Genomic DNA, 18,425 nt, shown 5'->3' with positions numbered 1-18,425 from the left:
TAACTCCCCCTGCTCGCCCCCTGTGTGGGTGTGACAGATAATGTCGCCCACACACCCAAAGGTCCTGGGTAAGGGGATTTTGGCCTGTGCTGCACGAGCTCTCACCCCCATCTGCCCGTCCCCTGCCCAGCAATTACTCCTGTCCCCACCCAGCCCCCATTCAGTTCAATGCCCCACCCCAGCTTCAGCTCTGCTCCTCCTGGAGTTCTTCACTCCCTGCTCCCAGGCCTGGGGGGCCTGCAGCAGGGTCCCCTCTGCCCCTTACACCTGAGGGAGCAGCTCTAGCGGCTCTTCACCTTCATCTGTCCCTTCCCAGGCCGGTGCTGTCAGGGGGAGGAGCAGATCCTCCCCCTGACAGTCCTGTCCCCACTGGTCACAGGAGGGGTAGGGGCAGGCTGGAGGGGAGCCGCCCTGAGATTCTGGGCTCTTTAGCTCCCACCTGTGAGCTGCTGAGAGCAAGGGAGGAGGAGGAGGAGGAGAGGTCTGCCAGCAGCACCTCTGATAGGCTGCTCAGCCCCAGAACGGGCAGGGCAGTGGGACAAGCAGCTGACCAAGCAAAGGACGTTTTCCCTCAGGGCAGATCTTAAATTGGTAGCGAGACAGAGCTTTGCGCCTCACGGCAGGCTGGGTCCAGCCCAGGTCCCGTCACTCCTGGGAAAATCAGGAGAGCTGGCAACACTGACAGCACAAATCATTTAGCCACTGCCCAGCCCCAATAGTTAATTCAGGCCCATCCCTACCTCTCTGCAAGGCTCCACTGCAGCCACTGATGCTCTGGGCTCTGCTCCACTCCCCTGCCCCCACCTAAGGAACACAGAGAGTGAGCCCAGCTGCCCAGGACCTGACCTGGTTTTCTCTAGGATGGAGGGGAGGTCAGAGTGAGCAGGCTGGGCCACAAGAGGATGGGAGTACAGCCTGCCAGCCTGTACAGAGCCCAGCAGCTCGGGGCGTGCTCTAGTTCCTCCTCCCCACTTTCCCCTGTTTGGATAATGTAGCAGCCCAAGCGGGCCCATCATCACCCCTCCCCTACCCAAGTAAACATTCCTGTTGTCTCTAGAATCTCCTCCCTGGGAGACTCTTTTCCTCTTTCTCCAAAGAGCAGAAAGGTCCAGGGGGCTGCTGCTGGAGAACAAGGTTCCCCCATTCCTACCAGCCAGTGGTTGCTGCTCCCTGTCCTGAGAGGACACCACCTGAAAATGTGACGCAGCAGGACAGGGAGACAGAATCAGCTGTAATGCAGGATGTCCTGTGCAGCAGGATAAACTGGAGAGGACTGTTCTCCCATTCCCCTCCTCCCTCCCCCCGTTGACATTTATAAGGATCTTTTTCAGCAATGGAGAAACCAACTACTAGAGGGGCAATAAAGTTGACTCTGCACAAAGAGTTCTCAAAGGCTCAAATAAGCAAGCTGGAAAGCATGAGGTTTGCTAACATTTGCAGTTATAGGGATTTTAGGTGTCACATAGAAAGAAAAGAAGAAACTCAAGCACGAAATGTGATTTTCTAGTTGACCAGTCCCTTTAATTTGGAAACAACCTAGCCAAAAAGAAAGCTTGACAGATCTAAAAATGTAAGACACACTGTAAATCTTGATACACTTGCAGTTTTCCTCTCCCACACTCAGCCCAAAGCCATAACTGAACCCTCTGGCCCAGCCTCTCCCAGTAGCCTTCCCCTGGTGACATGGTTGCAGCAGCAACAGCAGCAAAATATCTTGCAGAGACTTAATTCAAGTGAAGCGGCAGCAGGAGGCTCAGCTGGAACACTATCCTTTTGCTACCTGTTCCCTACTGCTACTCAGGAAGCTGCAAGCAGATCTAGCAGTGACACTGCAGCATCGCTGGAGAAAGACCCATCTGCAGGCCAGAATTAAAGGAGGAATTCCACTGATCAACAGGATGTATTTTCTAAAGGATTTTAAAAGGTCAGGATGAGTCTTTTATTTCATCCGAGCCTCATATTTTAAAAGTGGAGTCACTGAAGATAGCCACTTTATTGCAGCTTTTTAAATCAAGCGTTATGCTTCTGTCTTCTCGGAGCAGTTCTGGAGTAGAAATACAGCAATAAACTCCATCTCCTGCTTGGTGTTGGTTTAATATCCAAACCACCAATGAAACTGTAAATATTCCAGACTAGTCAAACACAGAGGAGGATACAACATCCTAGTACTGTACTTCATGTTCCCACTCTGCAGAATTGAGCTGACTGCTTCCAAGGACTCAGAGTACCAGCCCTGGAACACACACTTCTCTCTGGTCAGGACTTCGTTATTAGATCTGATTAGATGTCACAGATTAGCCGGCAGAAAAAAGGCAACCGTCATTCATTTTATCCCATTTAGTCTTGAAAATGGCACAATTCACAAAATGATCAAAATTCATACATCAGGTTGTTTGGTTTGCTGGGCATGTACCAGATCTGTGGCTTCAATGAAGATTAAATATTGTTAGCTGGGTAGTGGTCTCAAATATTCAGTGAAAAAAGGTCATTGCTTTTCATTTTCACACGACACAGTCTGGAGGTAGAATCAATGTTATAAAACCAGCCATTCTTACAGGGGTATGTAATCCTGCCCCTTTTTCCCCTCCCAATACAAACACACACACACACACACACACGTCGGGTATGGTGAGCCCTTAGTGCAACTAAACAGTTTGGTTCCACCATGCAAAATAGCCATGATACAGGGAGGATGCACAGGAAGTCTATACCCCCTGAATGCAAAGAATTCTGTGCTTAGTGTTTCAGATCAGACTGAAAGCAGGGTGTATTAGAAACTGCACTTTGGAGTAATAAGGTGATGCAACAACAACAAAAAGCCCCTAAACACTAGCTCTAATATGAGTGTAGGAGGCAGAGCAGGCATGTGTGTGGGGGGAAGTCTCAGCACATGGTCAGGGACTCTGAACCAAATCCTGTATTGCTATAAATGAGTGAAACTTCTGAATTCCCTGGAGCTGAACCCATTACACTGACAGAGAATCTGGCCCCACATTATTAAGTGAAAGTCTCACACTACAGATGGAGCCAACTTAAACTGGAAAGCCACCTTTCTAGTGGACAGTTTAAATGGGGCTATTCTCATGAAATGTCCTGGCAATTTTGTACACCCAAGAAGGTGGTTTCATTCAGACGCAGGGTATCTCAATCAAAGTCAGCCTCTCATCTTTTTGACTTTGTGACCACCGCCAACCAAAAAGATGCAGTAAGAAACTGGCGGCCCCTGTATGTGGCATTCATAATATCATAAAATCAGGACTCAAAATCAGGGCATCCTGATTTCATTTTGAAACAGCCACCTAGTGGAATATGCTTTATCACAGACACTAAATATGAAATGAAAAAGACAGAGACCAGTCCCCAGTAAAAAGGCCATGAAAACAAAGATTGAACTGGTGCTGAAGTTCGTGGCACCTTGGCCACAAAGTTTGTGTTCCAGGATTCCACAGTAACAATTTTTTTCTAGCCTTTTCTACCCCTTATGGTTTTGCGTTTGCCGTCTCCCATCACATAAAGTGCACTCACATACAGTGGGGCAGCGTGACACAACACATTATGGTGTGCGTGGGTGTGAAATCTTCCATTAGGCCTGCTGTGAGGAAATGTGTCAAGTCACAGTAGGTCACCACACTGAAATCTGCAGCCTTGTAAACCAGTGCTGAGAGACAAGCCTAAATACCAATAGACGGTACAAACAAAATGTAATCCCAAATTAACTGTGCATGTGCCACTTTTCAACTCTGACGAATCTGGACCCAGTGTCAGCTTTGTTATTGATCCTAATCAGTCAAGGGGCTGGTTTGTAACTTCGCCCACATTGTGAATAATGGCCCTAGGGAACTATTATATCCCATGTTGTCATTTTCTGTAGACTGCACTGTGTACATGCTAAGCTTAAGCAAACCTTGAATGCTGGCTATGAGACAAAGTGCTAACAATCTACTGAAACACTGTCCTTGTCTAATGTTCTGACAGACGGCGCAAAGTCAGTCACACTGTTTCACTTAATCTTTCAGACAGTTTCTAAACACATTTATATATATTGAGAGGCAGGTGGATAAGGTGCTAACCCTGGAACTTGGGAGAGGTGGTTTTCAATTCCTGGCTCTGCCACAGACTTCCCATGTGATCACAGGCAAGTCACTTAGTATCTGTTGCTTATCCTCTCTGTCAGAGGACAAATACATTAAAGATTGTTTTAGAGTAGCAGCCATGTTAGTCTGTAACCGTAAAAAGAACAGGAGTACTTGTGGCAAAATTTAGCAACCAGCTATCCTGAGGATTTAAACTCTGAGAATTTAGATAATGAGATTGAGCCCTTCACCAATTTTTGCAAGCAAATCTTCAAGGATGAAGGTGTTCACTGATCTGCTTACCTACATTCACAAAAGGTCTTTAGATGCAAACTTCCCTAACACAGAAACAGCACTCCATATTTTTTGCTGTCTGCCTGTAACCATGGCTGCTAATGAAAGGAGTTTCAGCAAGCTAAAATTAATCAAGACCTATCTAAGAATGTCCATAGGGCAGAAAAGGTTAAGAGATATGGCAGTTATTTCTACAGCCAAGGGAGTCAATTAGTTTTTTGGTCAAGGTCCAGATTTTTTGATCAAAGTATAGTCAAGGTCCAGACGCCAGAGAAAATAATAATAAAATAAAATAAAATAAATAATCATAGTAACTAAATAAAAATATTTTGGGGTCCATTCAAAAGCATCTGGCTGTCCAGATTTGGCCCATGGTCTGCCTATTGACTAACCCTGTTCTATAGAGAACTTGGAAGCAAGGCAGATAGTGAGGGATGATATAATTAACGAGATTGCTCCAAAGAAGGCTAGGAAAGTCCCTTTGTAAAAGTACTGTGTGGTGATAATGCTGGCATTTCTGGTTTTGGTTTGGTTTTTTTGTAGCACCGGAGGCGGGGGGGAGGGCCTGGATCAAAGTCTTTGAACCATGCCTGGAACACCCTTGGCACAGTAATGACATTGACCTAGCTCCATTGAAGCCAACAGAGCTACAAGAATTTATGCTAGCTTAAGATCTGCCCCAATTAACTCATCTAACAGGGATAATCTTATATCGTAAGCACTACAGCTTCTAAAGGCCATGAGGCAGATTCTCCTGTTTCTGATCAGAGCTCAGACTCACTAAATTGGGGGAGATGTCGGGGAGTGGTTGCAACTCCTTGGTCTGAAGTCACCTGGCCCCAGTATAAGTGAGAGCTGCAGGGAAGTAGTTCTAATTTAGACCATTGGAGAACTGGGCGAAGTAGAGCTCTCCTCCATTACCACACTCTGGTCCATCCCCTCTCCTCTTGCTATACCAGGAGATAGAGGGTGGTAGAGAGGGACAGCTGGTGCAGGAGGCTACAGAGCTGCCTCCACCAGATTTGTGCTGGCAGAAAGTTCCCCTGCATAGGGGGAATTCTCTGTTGGACATGTCCAGCCATTTTAAACCCAGGAATTTTATGGACTCTAAACATTCCTTTTACATTTTAGCTACCCATTTTAATTTCAATTAACTTAAAGTTAATTATTTTGGTCTCTTGATTTCCTCATTTATTAAAAAAAATCTGACTAATATTGAGCAAAAAAGATTCCCCCAGGACCCCTGTTCTCACCCACCGAGGAGAGACCCCATTAAAATTGGACAGTCGTCAAAATTTCAAACCACAATAATTTTTAATGCCATCATGCAACAACTCTATTACTACCAACAAATTATACCACTGCTGAATAAACCATACAATTCCTAAACCATACAATACACTAGAACCCTGCTCCTTATGTCTCAAAATGCCTCTCCCACCTGAACTAAAGTAGAACTACCAACTGCTGCCAGCAGCAGAAGTAACTTTTTGTTTTAGTCTCTTAAAGCTCTAACCAGCGACTAGAGAGCACTCAGAAGTCTGTCTGTCTCTCTCTCTCTCACACACACACACACACACACACACACACACACACACACACACACACACACACAATTGTTAATAACTTTGCTTTATTTCAACTTATTTGCTTCAAAAATAGCCTACATTCTAGTTCTGAAGATGTTTTAACTAGATAGGGAAAGGGAAGAGACATTAACATTTCATATTTGAGCTGGGAAGAGGACTTTGATATTTCTTCATTTGGTTTCATTCCTATTCGTAGCGAACACAACAACTTTGAAATTTGCCCTAAAAAGGGGGTAGAGCCCTGGCTCTGGGACAGTCAGCATGGTGGGGCCGTGACAGAGCCATGGACACTGGAAGCCCCAACTCCAAGGTAGTGTTCCTGGCATACTCCATAAGAGCTGCAGACCTGGAAGCTCTGGTGTTCCCAGTCCTGCAGCAATGGACCCTGGATGTGGGCATGCAAGCTGCCAGGAAAGCAGGCAGGGTCCTCTAGCACTTTGTCAGCACATCTCCACAGAATGTTTTGATGTCAACAAATTAGCAGATTCTGACCAAAAAAAATACACGTTTCATTGGAATTGTTCTGACCGGTTCTACTAAATAGATCATAATGCATCCCGGCTCATAAACTTAACTGGGGAGCCATGACCATAGAATAATTGTATCTGTATATGAAGGGATACAGATATAGATACAGGGCCTGATTGCTGAACAGTCACAATTCCATTTGAAGTCAATAGGAGCTACAGATGCTCAGCCTCTGAAAAGTCAGACCCACAGATTTTATACATAGCATGATTTTTACTTTACAGTTTACATTATAAACATACCCACATACTTACAGATATATGGATATGCCAAAAGGTGCCAGTGGCTTGTCCATTGGGGATCATTAACATATAAATACTCACCCACACATTATCGAAACAATGTGGGTTAGAGCATGTTCCTTTGTCTGGCAGTTAAAGGTCTCAGGGTTATTTTTATATTGCAAAGTAGCTACTTTCAAAAGGTGGGTTGATACCCAGACTCATTTTTAACTATGTGGTCCCAGATGAGAGGCTTTGAGGTAGAGGAGCTTCCCAGATGTAAACTTAGGGTGAAAGAGAAAATGAAGTAATTTAGAGTTGTGAGACCCTAGGGAAACAGAGTCCCAAGGCAGCAATATCTCTATAGAAGGGTCTGTAAAAAGGGAGCTGTCTCCCTTCAAGGACACAGGACCCATGCACATTTCATAAATAAATATATTACATTAAGAAAGTACCCGGATTCCGTGTCACCAATTTCTGCTTCCAAGAAGCCAACCCAGAGAACCCCAAAATCTGTTCTTGCTTGATAAAGGGGTAACAATATTAAACACATATGCTATATAGTAGCACCGCAGTGTGACAGAGTAAAACTTGATTCATAATATATAGTTACTTTGCTGAATGGAGGACATGATTTATAAGCCATGTTGCTTTGATGAATTTTACAAATAATAAAAAATTGTAAAGTGCTAACCATATGTCTATCATGTTTAAGTATGTACAAGTTACTCCAACTGGGCACAAAATAATGTCTCATTTGTTAATAAGACTGATGTTTATCGAAAAGCTTTATAAAAACATTTTCACTTGGCTTGGTTTGGGAGGTAGCACATTCTCAAACTATTATAGTTCAGCAACTGGGAACACTTTCTAAGCCCTCAATCCACATGCATAAATCCCCTTGGTGTTTGTGAAGCAAAAGTAGCATATGGCCCACAAAGATGTAGATTATACAATCACAGCAGCCTGTCTCAGACAACTTTTCAAAATAATTTCCTAACAGCTTACACCAGCTCTTCTGTATTGTGATCGTAAGTTTGCTGATGAACGTCATGCTTCTGTGAATGTCACATTCGTTTTAGCTAGTTCAGATCTTGACATCTGGGGCAAAAGATCGCACTTGCATTAAGAATGACCATAAAGAAAGAGCAGGGGGAAATGGAGAGTACTTCAAATGCAATAGTATTTCTTCAGTGTATTTTAGAGGGCATATTACTTACTTTATATGAGCTGTAGCAGAGCTCCAGCTTTGCCTCGGGAGGTCCTGCGCTTCTAGGCAGTTAGGGCTTGCCTCAGAGGTTTGCTGTGAGCCTCAATGTAGCTTCTCTCCCCTCCTAGAGGCAAGGGTTACAGCTTACTGATCCTCCATCATCAGCCAATCAATGGGTTTGGTGTAAGAGCCCTCTTTAGTCCCTGTCTTCCTACTCAGGGAGCGTTTTTGCAGAGATGTGGGGAGGGTTGTGGGAAACCTGGGCCAGCCCTCTTCTCTGGGTTCCAGAGGGACCCTAATGGCACCAGCAACAGGTAGTTTTCCTATACTACCGGAGCTATAGCCCTTCCCTGGGCTACTTCCCCAAATGGATCCTCCTAGCCCCCCCTTGGTACCTGACCATGCTTGTCCTCCCGGATCTGTCACTGAGCACCTTCTTTCTCCCAGTCTTCTCACAACACATCTTCTTACTCCTAGCTCCTACCAGCCGGCCTCTCTGAGGAGCTTCTTTTTAAACTAGTCCCAGCTGGTTCTAAATGGGCTTCAGGTGATCTGATTAGCCTGTTTCCCTTGATTGCTTCTAATCAGTTCTTAATTGGTTCCAGGTGTCTTATGGAGTCTGCCTGACTTCACTGCTTCTAGCACCTTCCTGACTGCTCTCGGGCAGCCCCTGCCCTGGTCACTCAGGGAACAGAAAACTATTCATTCAGTGCCCAGTATGTTTTCCTTCTACCAGACTCCTGCACCCAACTGGTCTGGGTCTGTCACAGATAGGGTGACCAGATGTCCTGATTTCATAGGGACAGTCCCAATTTTGGGGTCTTTTTCTTATATAGGTTCCTATTACTGCCCATCCCCTGTCCCGATTTTTCACATTTGCTTCTGGTCACCCTAGTCATGGAGCATACAGGGGTTTTCTATTGAACAAATTTCAATGAAGAATGCAAATGGGACGCTGAAGGAGCAAATGAGCACAATACAAAAAGGAAAGCAAATTAACCCAAGGAGTGATGACATTAATCTCCCTAACAGGAAAACACAACACAGGCCTGGTCTACACTTGGGGAGGTGGGGGTCGGTGTAAGATATGCAACTTCAGCTACGGGAATACCGTAGCTGAAGTCAACATATCTTATTCTGATTAACCTCCCATCCTCACGGCGCGGGATCGATGGCCGCGGCTCCCCCGTCGACTCCGCTACCGCCACTCACTCTGGTGGATTTCCGGAGTTGATGGGGAGCACGTTTGGGGATCGATATATCGCGTCTCAACAAGATGCGATATATCGATCCCTGATAAATCAATAGCTACCTGCTGATACGGCAGGTAGTCTGAATGTACCCACAGTCTCAGCAACATCAGCAGATATTCTGTGTTGACCAAATGTGTCGTGTGTTGTGTGTTTCTGACACAAGTATGAGGCCGCAATTAAAGTTTTGTGGCATACTGTGAGGGCAATTAACGTGCGGTGAATAGTGTGTTTCTCTGTTGGTCTGAAGCAGCAGCACATTCCCTGTGAAGATGTGGAGTTTATCACAGGCTGTAGGACAGTGCTGTGGGGGCATTAAGGTATAGTTCAAAGGTCTGCCATTCCCTGATTCTAAGAGTCTGTGTAGTGAGGGATTTTAACCAACTTTATTAACAAAAACTCTTTTGAGAGGTATGTAATTTCCTGGGTTCTTAACATGGCAAGTGTAGGAGGATATCAGAGGAGAGGGAGTCAGAGAGGAGTACTGTCCCTATGCCACATATGTGCCACGAGCCAGCCACAGCTCTTCAGACCAAAGGAGCCTTTGTTCATGGTGCTGCACCTCTAAAATAAATGGGACTACTATAGAGCATTACAAACATTAATTAAAAGTCTCAGTACCCCGGTGGGGTGGATCTGGATTCTCTCCATTTTAGGCACAGAGAGGTGAAGTGACCTGTCCAAGACAGCAATATTTACATGTGTTTCGTAAATTGCAACTAATGGATAACAAAAGTGAGTGTGTGTGTAGCTGACACGGCAAGTGTTTCCTCGCTGCTGTTCTGGGATACTTCTTCAAGAATAGGTCTGTGTGCAAAATTGCATTCATAAATGTTGTCTTGTGTTTTTGGCTGAGTACAAACAGGCCTTTACCCTTTGAAAATTTGCCCTCAAATGGCCACACGTGGGCCTCCATATTATTCCAGACATATCACTGGATGGCCGAGACTACAGCACTATGCAGCCAAAGGAGAATAATGCTACGAGCCGAGGAGGATGAATACATCAGCTGCAGATTCTACAACAGCTCCACCCCCATCCTTATGATGGACAAAATGCAAAAATCCTCCAAACATCACAACTATTTTCCCTTGGCTGCTTCCCCACAGAAGAAAATTCTCTCCCCTTGTAGAAAATGGTCATCTCACCAAAGGGAGAAGAAGAAGCAGAAAAAAAAATCCAGATGTGGAAAGAGCACTAGAGAAGGGGAAGAACTGTACGGATTGAGGGTACAGGGGTAGAGCCAGGGGCTGTAGGGGACCTGGATTTCTCATTCACCCTCGTTGCCACCGGGGAGATAGGTGAAGCAGCATCTCGCTAAACCTGAAAAGTCAGGTCCCACATGAAGTTCTGTTGGAGCACCCAAGGCCTGCAGTTAGCTGATTGGCTTATACCTGCTACTTAAGCATGGAAATTACCCAGGTGGACTGTCCGAGCAATTGCGCAGACCTCCTGCTGCTGCCGCCGCCATATCAGACCATACTCTTGGCTGCCTCCTGCAATCCTGATCCAGACCTGTTCCTGATTCCGGCTCCTCACTCCTAGCTTGTACCTTGCTCCTTCTCCATGCCGACTCCTTGCCTCTCTCCGGTTCCTGCTCTTTCACCTTGCTCCTGACCATCGGCTACCAATCCTGACTCCAAATCTCTGGCTCGACCCTTGACCCTGGCACTTGGTATCTGACCCCAGCTCTGACTTCTGATTCTGGCTCAACCCTGGGCTCTGGCATTCGTATTTAATCCCAACTCCAGTCCTCAGCATCGATTCCTGGTCCTGAGTCTGACAACCCCTTGGTTGCGGTATTTGGCAGTTGACTCTGGCTCTGACTTCATCTTCCATTCCCCAACCTGTATGCCTGTTCTGCCCACTAGTCCTGACACCTTCTCTGCCCATTAGGCCAGACTGCCTATGTTCCAGTTCCTACCAAGAATACACAGATGGTCTCCAACTCCTGATGGAGGTTTTTGCTGCAATTTAAGCCCATTGCTTCTTCTCCTATCCTCAGAGGTTAAGGAAAACAATTTTTCACCTCCCTCCTTGTAACAACCTTTTATGTACTTGAAAATTGGTATCATGTCCCCCCTCAGTCTTCTCTTCTCCAGACTAAACAAACTCAATTTTTTCAATCTTCCCTCATAGGTCATGTTTTCTAGACCTTTCATTATTTTTGTTGCTCTTCTATGGACTTTCTCCCATTTGTCCATATCTTTCCTGAAATGTGGCACCCAGAACTGAACACAATACTCCAGCTGAGGCTTTATCGGTGAGGAGTAGAGGGGGAAAATTATTTCTTGTGTCTTGCTTACAACACTCCTGCTAATACATCCCAGAATGGCATTTGCTGTACATGAGAAGATTGCTATGCTTTGAACCCATATCCATAGACACCTAATGTGAGTGGACACATCAGGCCAACTACAGGCAGGTCTACACTACCGCTTAAGTTGATCTAACTTACATTGCTCAAAGGTGTGAAAATGTGCACACACACACACCCACCCCCAAGTCACGCAAGTTTCACCCTTTCCACACCAGCACTTCTCACCGAGGTGGAGTAATCATTCCAATGGGAGAACTCTTTCCCGTCGGCGTAGCACATCTTCACCAGACACATTACAGTGACGCAGCGGCACCGGTGCAGTTATGCTAATGTAGCACTGTAGTGTAGACTTGCCCTAAGATGAAAACATGGGAAAGAGGGGGGATTCAAGAGCAAGTCTGAGAATGATACTGTAGCTCATTAAGCAGTGGTCTAAGATAGAAGATGACACCTGGAAAATTATCATCGACCAGATCAGTTAAATACATTGTATACCAAGGAAAGCAAGAGTAACTCTCCTCCTATGGCCATCCCCCAATCAGCTCCACCTTTGTTCCACATGCTTTTACGAGCAGAACACTTTAAATCATTCAACTCTATCTTTGCCCACTAGTGTTTTCTGTAGATAGCTGCAGATTTTGGTTCTTCAGTTATGCAACTGTATTTGTTTATTTTATTTCATTTCCTTATGTTAGGTCTTTGTTACCTTTCCAATTCGGCGGTCCCTCCACAATGTGTAAACAGAACAACAGAATTACTCATCACAGTCAGCCTGGTTCATCTGATCTGCATAGCTGATGAAGCCAAGTACACATGCTTTCCCCCTCTTGTTTCTGTATCCTATCACGAATAGAGAGTCTGCTAGTCACCACACATTTTACTATTAATAACTTGCACTCTTCACACCAAAGGGCCCTTAAACGTTTTGCAAACCATATACAGGAATTGCCTACCACTGAAAAGCACAGCTGTCATTGGGGCAGACTCTGGTAGCCAGATACACTAAAAGCAGTTTAGGGTCGGAAAGTGCAGAGCAGCATTTCCAGCTGAAACTTGTGTTGCTATCAGTGTAAAAACCAAGGCTTAACCCATTCAGAACCTAATGGAAGTCAATGAGGCTCTATGTAGGCATTGGGGATCTGCCAGTGCAGAGCTCATTGCAGGGTCGGGGCCCAAGATGGTAATGTTGTGAAGCAGAAGTAGTAGTGGCATAATCTTGCTGCCTCAGTTGCTATCTCATGATTTGAAACAAATGCCAGTAAACAGTCAAATATCATAGTTTAAACACCAACTACCAATAGAGATCAGTTTAGATACATTAAATGCTACAGCGTAGGGTGGTCATATGTCCCATTTTGGCTGAGACAGTCCCTTTTTTAAACCCTGTCCCAGCCTTTTTTTTTTCCTCCCAAAAATGGGCATTTGGCCCATTTGCTCTTGCCAGTTGTCAAAAAAGTGGGGTGTGGTGCTGAGGAACATGGGGGGAGAGAGTGGTGATGCCAGCCCAGCACAGGAAGGGGAGGCAGGGTTGGAGCGACCAGAAACAGCCTTGTGGGGGGCGGGAGGCAGGACTTGGGTGAGTGTCTCGGACCAGCCCCATGTGGTGTCCCATTTTCCCTTTGGAAAATATGGTCACCCTACTACAGGGCCACATATTCAAAGTTGTGTAGACCACAAAAATGCATGTTTGCCTGAAAAAAACTCAAGATTTGCATATATAAAGGGGGTATCTGCATGTATAACTTCTCCATTTCTTTTTTTCATAAAAATTGGCCATTTTCATTTAAGCAGGTTCTTTTGTTTGCAGACATTTTTGTGGATTAATTTTTACCCTGCTTTCAAAATTTGACCCAGAATCTCCGAGAGCTCATACTTCTGAAGGACCAGAAACACAGTTCAGAAACTCAAGAGATTGAGTGAAAAGTAGCAGATAAGCCCTAAAGAATATCAGTTTATCAGTTTCCCTGCTCATTCACCCTGTCTCTGGTTTTCAGGTCTTCACTTCTCTATGAAGGTCCTAGGCAACCTAGATGAAGCAACCTCATTTTCATTCATAAGAACATCCCACACCATGACCAAAAAAAAAAATCTATCTTCTTTTTTTCCCTCACTTGGCTGAACAGGGGAGGTTTATGTTTCACTCACTGGGTAATAGACAAATTGAAAAATATATATCTCCACACTTTGCCCTTCATTTCACAGAGAAGTCTTCATGACATTTGAGTGGATGAATGACAGTGATTCTTCAAATACCTGGAGGTTCAGTTCAAATGAGCAAATGGTTTGATGCTTACCGCGAAACTATCAAAAAGTAGTAGACTCTCTTTAGACTGAAATTGTAGTAGAAATCTCTCTAGAACAGAATCTCTTGTAAGATTTCTAGGATTCCTCTTCTTCTTGTTGGGTAGCAAACACTGTGAAACCAACCTCTCGTGATATTTTGGCACCTCTGTTGCTGCTCCTGACAAAAAGGGAAGGGTACCACAGGTTTGGCAATCATGATGAGAAAGCCTTCACCAACAGTTACCACCATGCTGTAGCAGCAGAGATGCTGCAACTACTTGCAATTCTAAGTACGGGGAATGCTGCAGAAGTACCACTGTGGCAAGTGTCAGTAAATGTCTTTTTACTGGCAACCAATATAAGCGACAATAAAAAGTAATGATAAAGTACAGAGGTCAGCTAAATGTTTTCAGACCTCAGCAATGATTCTGCTTGAGCTTGGAGAAAAGGCTCAAACGGGGTAGGGGCAATATTATTTCATCTAAGGCAATTTGTATATCCCTGGAAATAATCAAAATACTCAGCCACTAGCTTATATACTTCCTGAAACTCCCTGAGTGATTTGACTGGCAGGAGCAGCTGCAGAGTTGCAATGCGAGATCCTAATGATTGCATTTTATTATCTCCAAACTGAACATTCTTTTTTTTGTTATTGCCTATGATTATCTCCTAAATAGTTTCACTTTTTGTTCTTCAGTTACATGATCTTGCTATTTATTATAATATGTTTTCTTGCCATATTATATTAGTTGTTTGACCATTGTTATTCAAAAACTGTGCAAACAATGTGGAAATAATTTAAGGGAAATGGCTACATCATCACCTCATAATCCCACTTGGGGGAAAATGTTTTTGTAACCTTCAATCTCCCATTCCTTACACTTTTTCCTGTCCCTTCCCACAACCAGTATGTTCCTTACCCTTAATCCTTTATTACAGTGCCTTCCTCAGGTCAGTTTGATTTGAGGTAGGTTCTTCTGAGCAAATCTCTACACTGTGGCCAGACATTTCCTCATCTAGAGGTCATGCTGGACTATAGTTTGAACTTGGTTTGGCTTTCCCCAAGCTTCCTTAACAAGATCCATAGGATTCCTCAGGGTTGATGCCCCTTCCAGCATTCCAAAGGGCAAAAGTCCCAGTGGAAGCCATCTTGTGAAGAAAAGTTAAGGCAGAAGTTTATACCAGTCTTTTCCATCCAATGCCACAAATTTTCACAACGTACGCTTGAGAGATTTGCTACAATTTCGGAGTAGACTGCCAGTTTGAGGTTCAGAGTGACTTAACTTTAAGGGTGTCCCAAACCTTTGGGAAAGACAAAGTCAGTCCCTGGGTCAGACTCTCAGTGGGAAGCTCAACCAGAGTAAAGGTTTTTATATTAGTTCTTCAGCTAATCTAGGCAGAGTTAGTTACAAAAGTCCTCCATCAAGGAACAAAATAAATACGATTACTAGTCTCAGCAAACTGACTGTGACTCATCTGCAGACTGAGAATTATTTGCTGATGCAATTCAAGACTACGTCCAATTAACAAATAAATGTGAGAATTTTGTGGACCATACCCACAAAAAATAAAGGTAAAGTTTGGCAAATGACACATGGTGAATTTTTGCCTAGTTTTAATTGTTGAGGGGCAGTGAACTTGTGACTTGTCTGGCATATCACTCCTATCATATAGTGCTAAGTACAACCAAGAGGCTATGTAAAACTACAACAAGAAGAATCATTCTGAGGCACTCAGTCCATATTACAATTTTTTTTCCTCTCTCTTTACAGGAATGACATGCCAAGCGCGAAGTTCTTACGTAACCAGTGAGATCCTGTGGGGTCATCGTTTTACACCTGTCCTCACGCTGGAGGATGGATTTTATGAAGTTGACTACAACAGCTTTCATGAAACATATGAGACCAACACACCGTCTTACAGTGCCAAAGAACTGGCAGAGATGGCCAGCCGAGCAGAACTGCCCCTGACTTGGTCTGTGTCCAGCAAACTAAACCAGCATGCTGACCTGGAAACTGAAGAGAGGGGAAAGAACCACGAAGACCAAACCGAAAGGAATGGTGACGTGGCAAACTTAGAGAATGAATCCAAAGTTTGAACCAGCAGAGGTTCACCACACAACCTCTTTTTTCTTTTTGATCCTTCCCTTTTTTTATGATGATGACAAGAAAAGAAATATTTAAGGTTTGAAATGTCTACCTGCCCAAACAAATCAAGAGATTCATAAAATAAGCAAAGACATGGGTTAAAGCTGCAATATCCCTTATATACAATGAAATCTCTGATCACTGCCCTTTCAATAATTGCATATTTCCTCTGGACAAATACAAGTTTATGACCACAGATGTGTTTAAAAAGGAACCAAAAAAAAGGGGGAGGGCAAAACTCAGTATCTGGGATAATAAAAAGAAAGACTGTGATTAATGTTTGTTAATACCATGGGCCTTGGCTCTAATTTTTATATATTTCAAGACAGTTTCATAAACAGGATGTGATGCCTCCAATGAAAATGGGCATTGCAGCTTTAAGACCAAGGTGAGCAGAAAGAGCTGCAGTTCAACAGGATACTGTATATATGCCTTATGTAATTACTTTCTCTTTACATTTAGTAATAAACCCAGCATGTACAAAAGTACTGTAGTAAAGAACTTCTAAATAATGTACATGGATGTGTAATTAATGTAGGTTTAGATACATAATTCTAGAAATATTGGGATGCAAAAAATTGAATAGGCATTTCTGTTTTAATATTTGGAGTATATTAGTTTCTCCCCTATATATCTGGCCCTTTTAGTGCACAACATTTTCTTCAGTGTACCAGACTGGCAGCTATTTAGAAGACCTCACTGTCTCCCTACCAAATCATTTTACTGATTCTAAAAAGCCATAAGTCTAGGGGGGAGGGTAGGGGGGAGAAATTGAAACATTACTGATATACTGTGAAACTGTTTACAAAAATGATTCTATCTTTTGTAATATTATAGGGTAAACCAGTCCTGGCTATTTTTGGCAGTTCAGCCTGAATTAGACTGTGGCAGATTCTTGGAAAACACAAGAATCTCCGGTATACTGTTAATATAAAAAGCATGTTCATGTTGGGCTAGGACCCTGTCAGTGCACTACCGTGGGAAGCTATTCTTTTTTCCCTAAACCATTGGATTTAAACTATGTAGTTTTCTATATAGACAGTATAAGCCATTAAAAATTCTGAATGTTATTCATAGGTAAGTAGAGAACACTTTTAACTACTCGGTCTGGGAAGAAATAATTGAATTTCATCTGAAGTTGTAGTCAATGAGATTCATCATTAACATCATTAGCACTTTGTTGGTCCTGAAAATTCCCAAAAGGCTTTATGGCCCCAGGTAATTTTCATCAGGGTTTCTCATATAAAAGCCCACTCCTGACATCTCTATTCAGGTGAGTGGACCCTCCCACCCTTACTCATATAGGGCCAAAACCTCAGCTGATTTAAATAATTTTGATTTGATGCAACAGAACTATGATGATTTGCCTATTTACACCAGCTGAGCATCTGGCCCATAGAGTAGTACCTAAGTTCTCAAATACACTCAGTGTGGGGAGACTCACAGCGTATGGTATTACTCAATGCAAGGATTGTTGCATCAGACCCTGTGTGCATAAAATAGTATTAATTCCAATAAAAGACTCCCCTTGACTTCAGTGGGCTTTGGCTCTGGCCCATATAGAGTACCATTTCCCTCAGTCAAGAGAAAAACAAACGGCAGCCTTAATTTTCTTTTTGTACCTGCCTAGTCTGGAAAGGAAAAATACACTGAAAAGAATTTAAAGTTATTTTGGGTTTTGTTTATACAGAAGCTTTTAAATTCAAATAGAAGAAAAAAACCTCAGGAGAAACCTAGTGGGCAGGTGGAAATTTTGCACTGTGATATATCCTTCACATTAATTTCACATCTATACACTGTTTTTACTGCAACGCAATTGCCCATCCTTTATTTTCATTGAGAGGTTAAGAGTTGATTTGGCTCCTACAGCTATGATTGCCTACAGGCGGAGGCTTTGCACACCTGGATCACACCAATCAAAACAGCTAAGCCTCGTGTCTGCTTTATTTCTGAAAATTTTCCCTAACAGGTTTTCACAAAGCAGCTACTCATACAATTCCACAATTTAAGCAATTGTTCAAAAGATGTATTTTCATCCCCTCCACCAGGATGACACCAGGTAGTTACAGATTGTTGCTTATTTTCATTTAGTTTGGCGAAATAAAACTGGTTTTGCTACAGACACTTTTAAAATACAATGGTATCCTTTGTTTACTGACACAGTGTCAGAACCTGCTCAGTACTATGGTTTATACAGCACACCCTGTCTTTAAGGCTGCTCTTGAGAGCCAAGGAATTCACACAGTAGAGCAGGGTGTATGCGTGCTTCTCAAGGTGTTTTAAGGGAAGAGTCACTCTGAAATTTCATTGGGGAACAGCAGTCGCATATCAGAGGTAGTCTGATAAGGGAGAACCCCCGCAGCAAAGGTACTTGCTAAGAGTACTGAAGCACAGCCTGCAGGGGGTGGGGGCTCAGCCTGTCTGTGTCAGCCCGTAGTCCTAGAGCAGAGTACATGAGTTTAAAGCAAAGAACTCCTCTTAGGATGAATCTGCTTTTTGCTCTTGTAATT

At 43.6% G+C, this 18,425-nt stretch overlaps 1 protein-coding gene across 2 annotated transcripts in view; it reads left to right on the top strand.

Annotated features, from left to right (window-relative positions):
• Positions 1 to 16,387, top strand: part of KCNJ6 (potassium inwardly rectifying channel subfamily J member 6) — an 84,446-nt gene extending 68,059 nt beyond the window's left edge. For both annotated transcript variants that reach the window (XM_044979960.1, XM_044979951.1), the window contains one exon: positions 15,541 to 16,387. In XM_044979960.1, coding sequence (XP_044835895.1) covers positions 15,541 to 15,866 — 326 coding nt within the window. In that variant the 3' untranslated portion in view covers positions 15,867 to 16,387. The remainder of the gene's footprint in view (positions 1 to 15,540) is intronic.
• The last annotated feature ends 2,038 nt before the right edge of the window (positions 16,388 to 18,425 follow it).

Source organism: Mauremys mutica, chromosome 1 (genome assembly GCF_020497125.1).
Source record: "Mauremys mutica isolate MM-2020 ecotype Southern chromosome 1, ASM2049712v1, whole genome shotgun sequence".
In the NCBI taxonomy this organism is placed as follows: domain Eukaryota; kingdom Metazoa; phylum Chordata; order Testudines; family Geoemydidae; genus Mauremys; species Mauremys mutica.
Note: the sequence above shows the minus strand (reverse complement) of the source record. Positions and strands in the feature narration are given on the sequence as shown.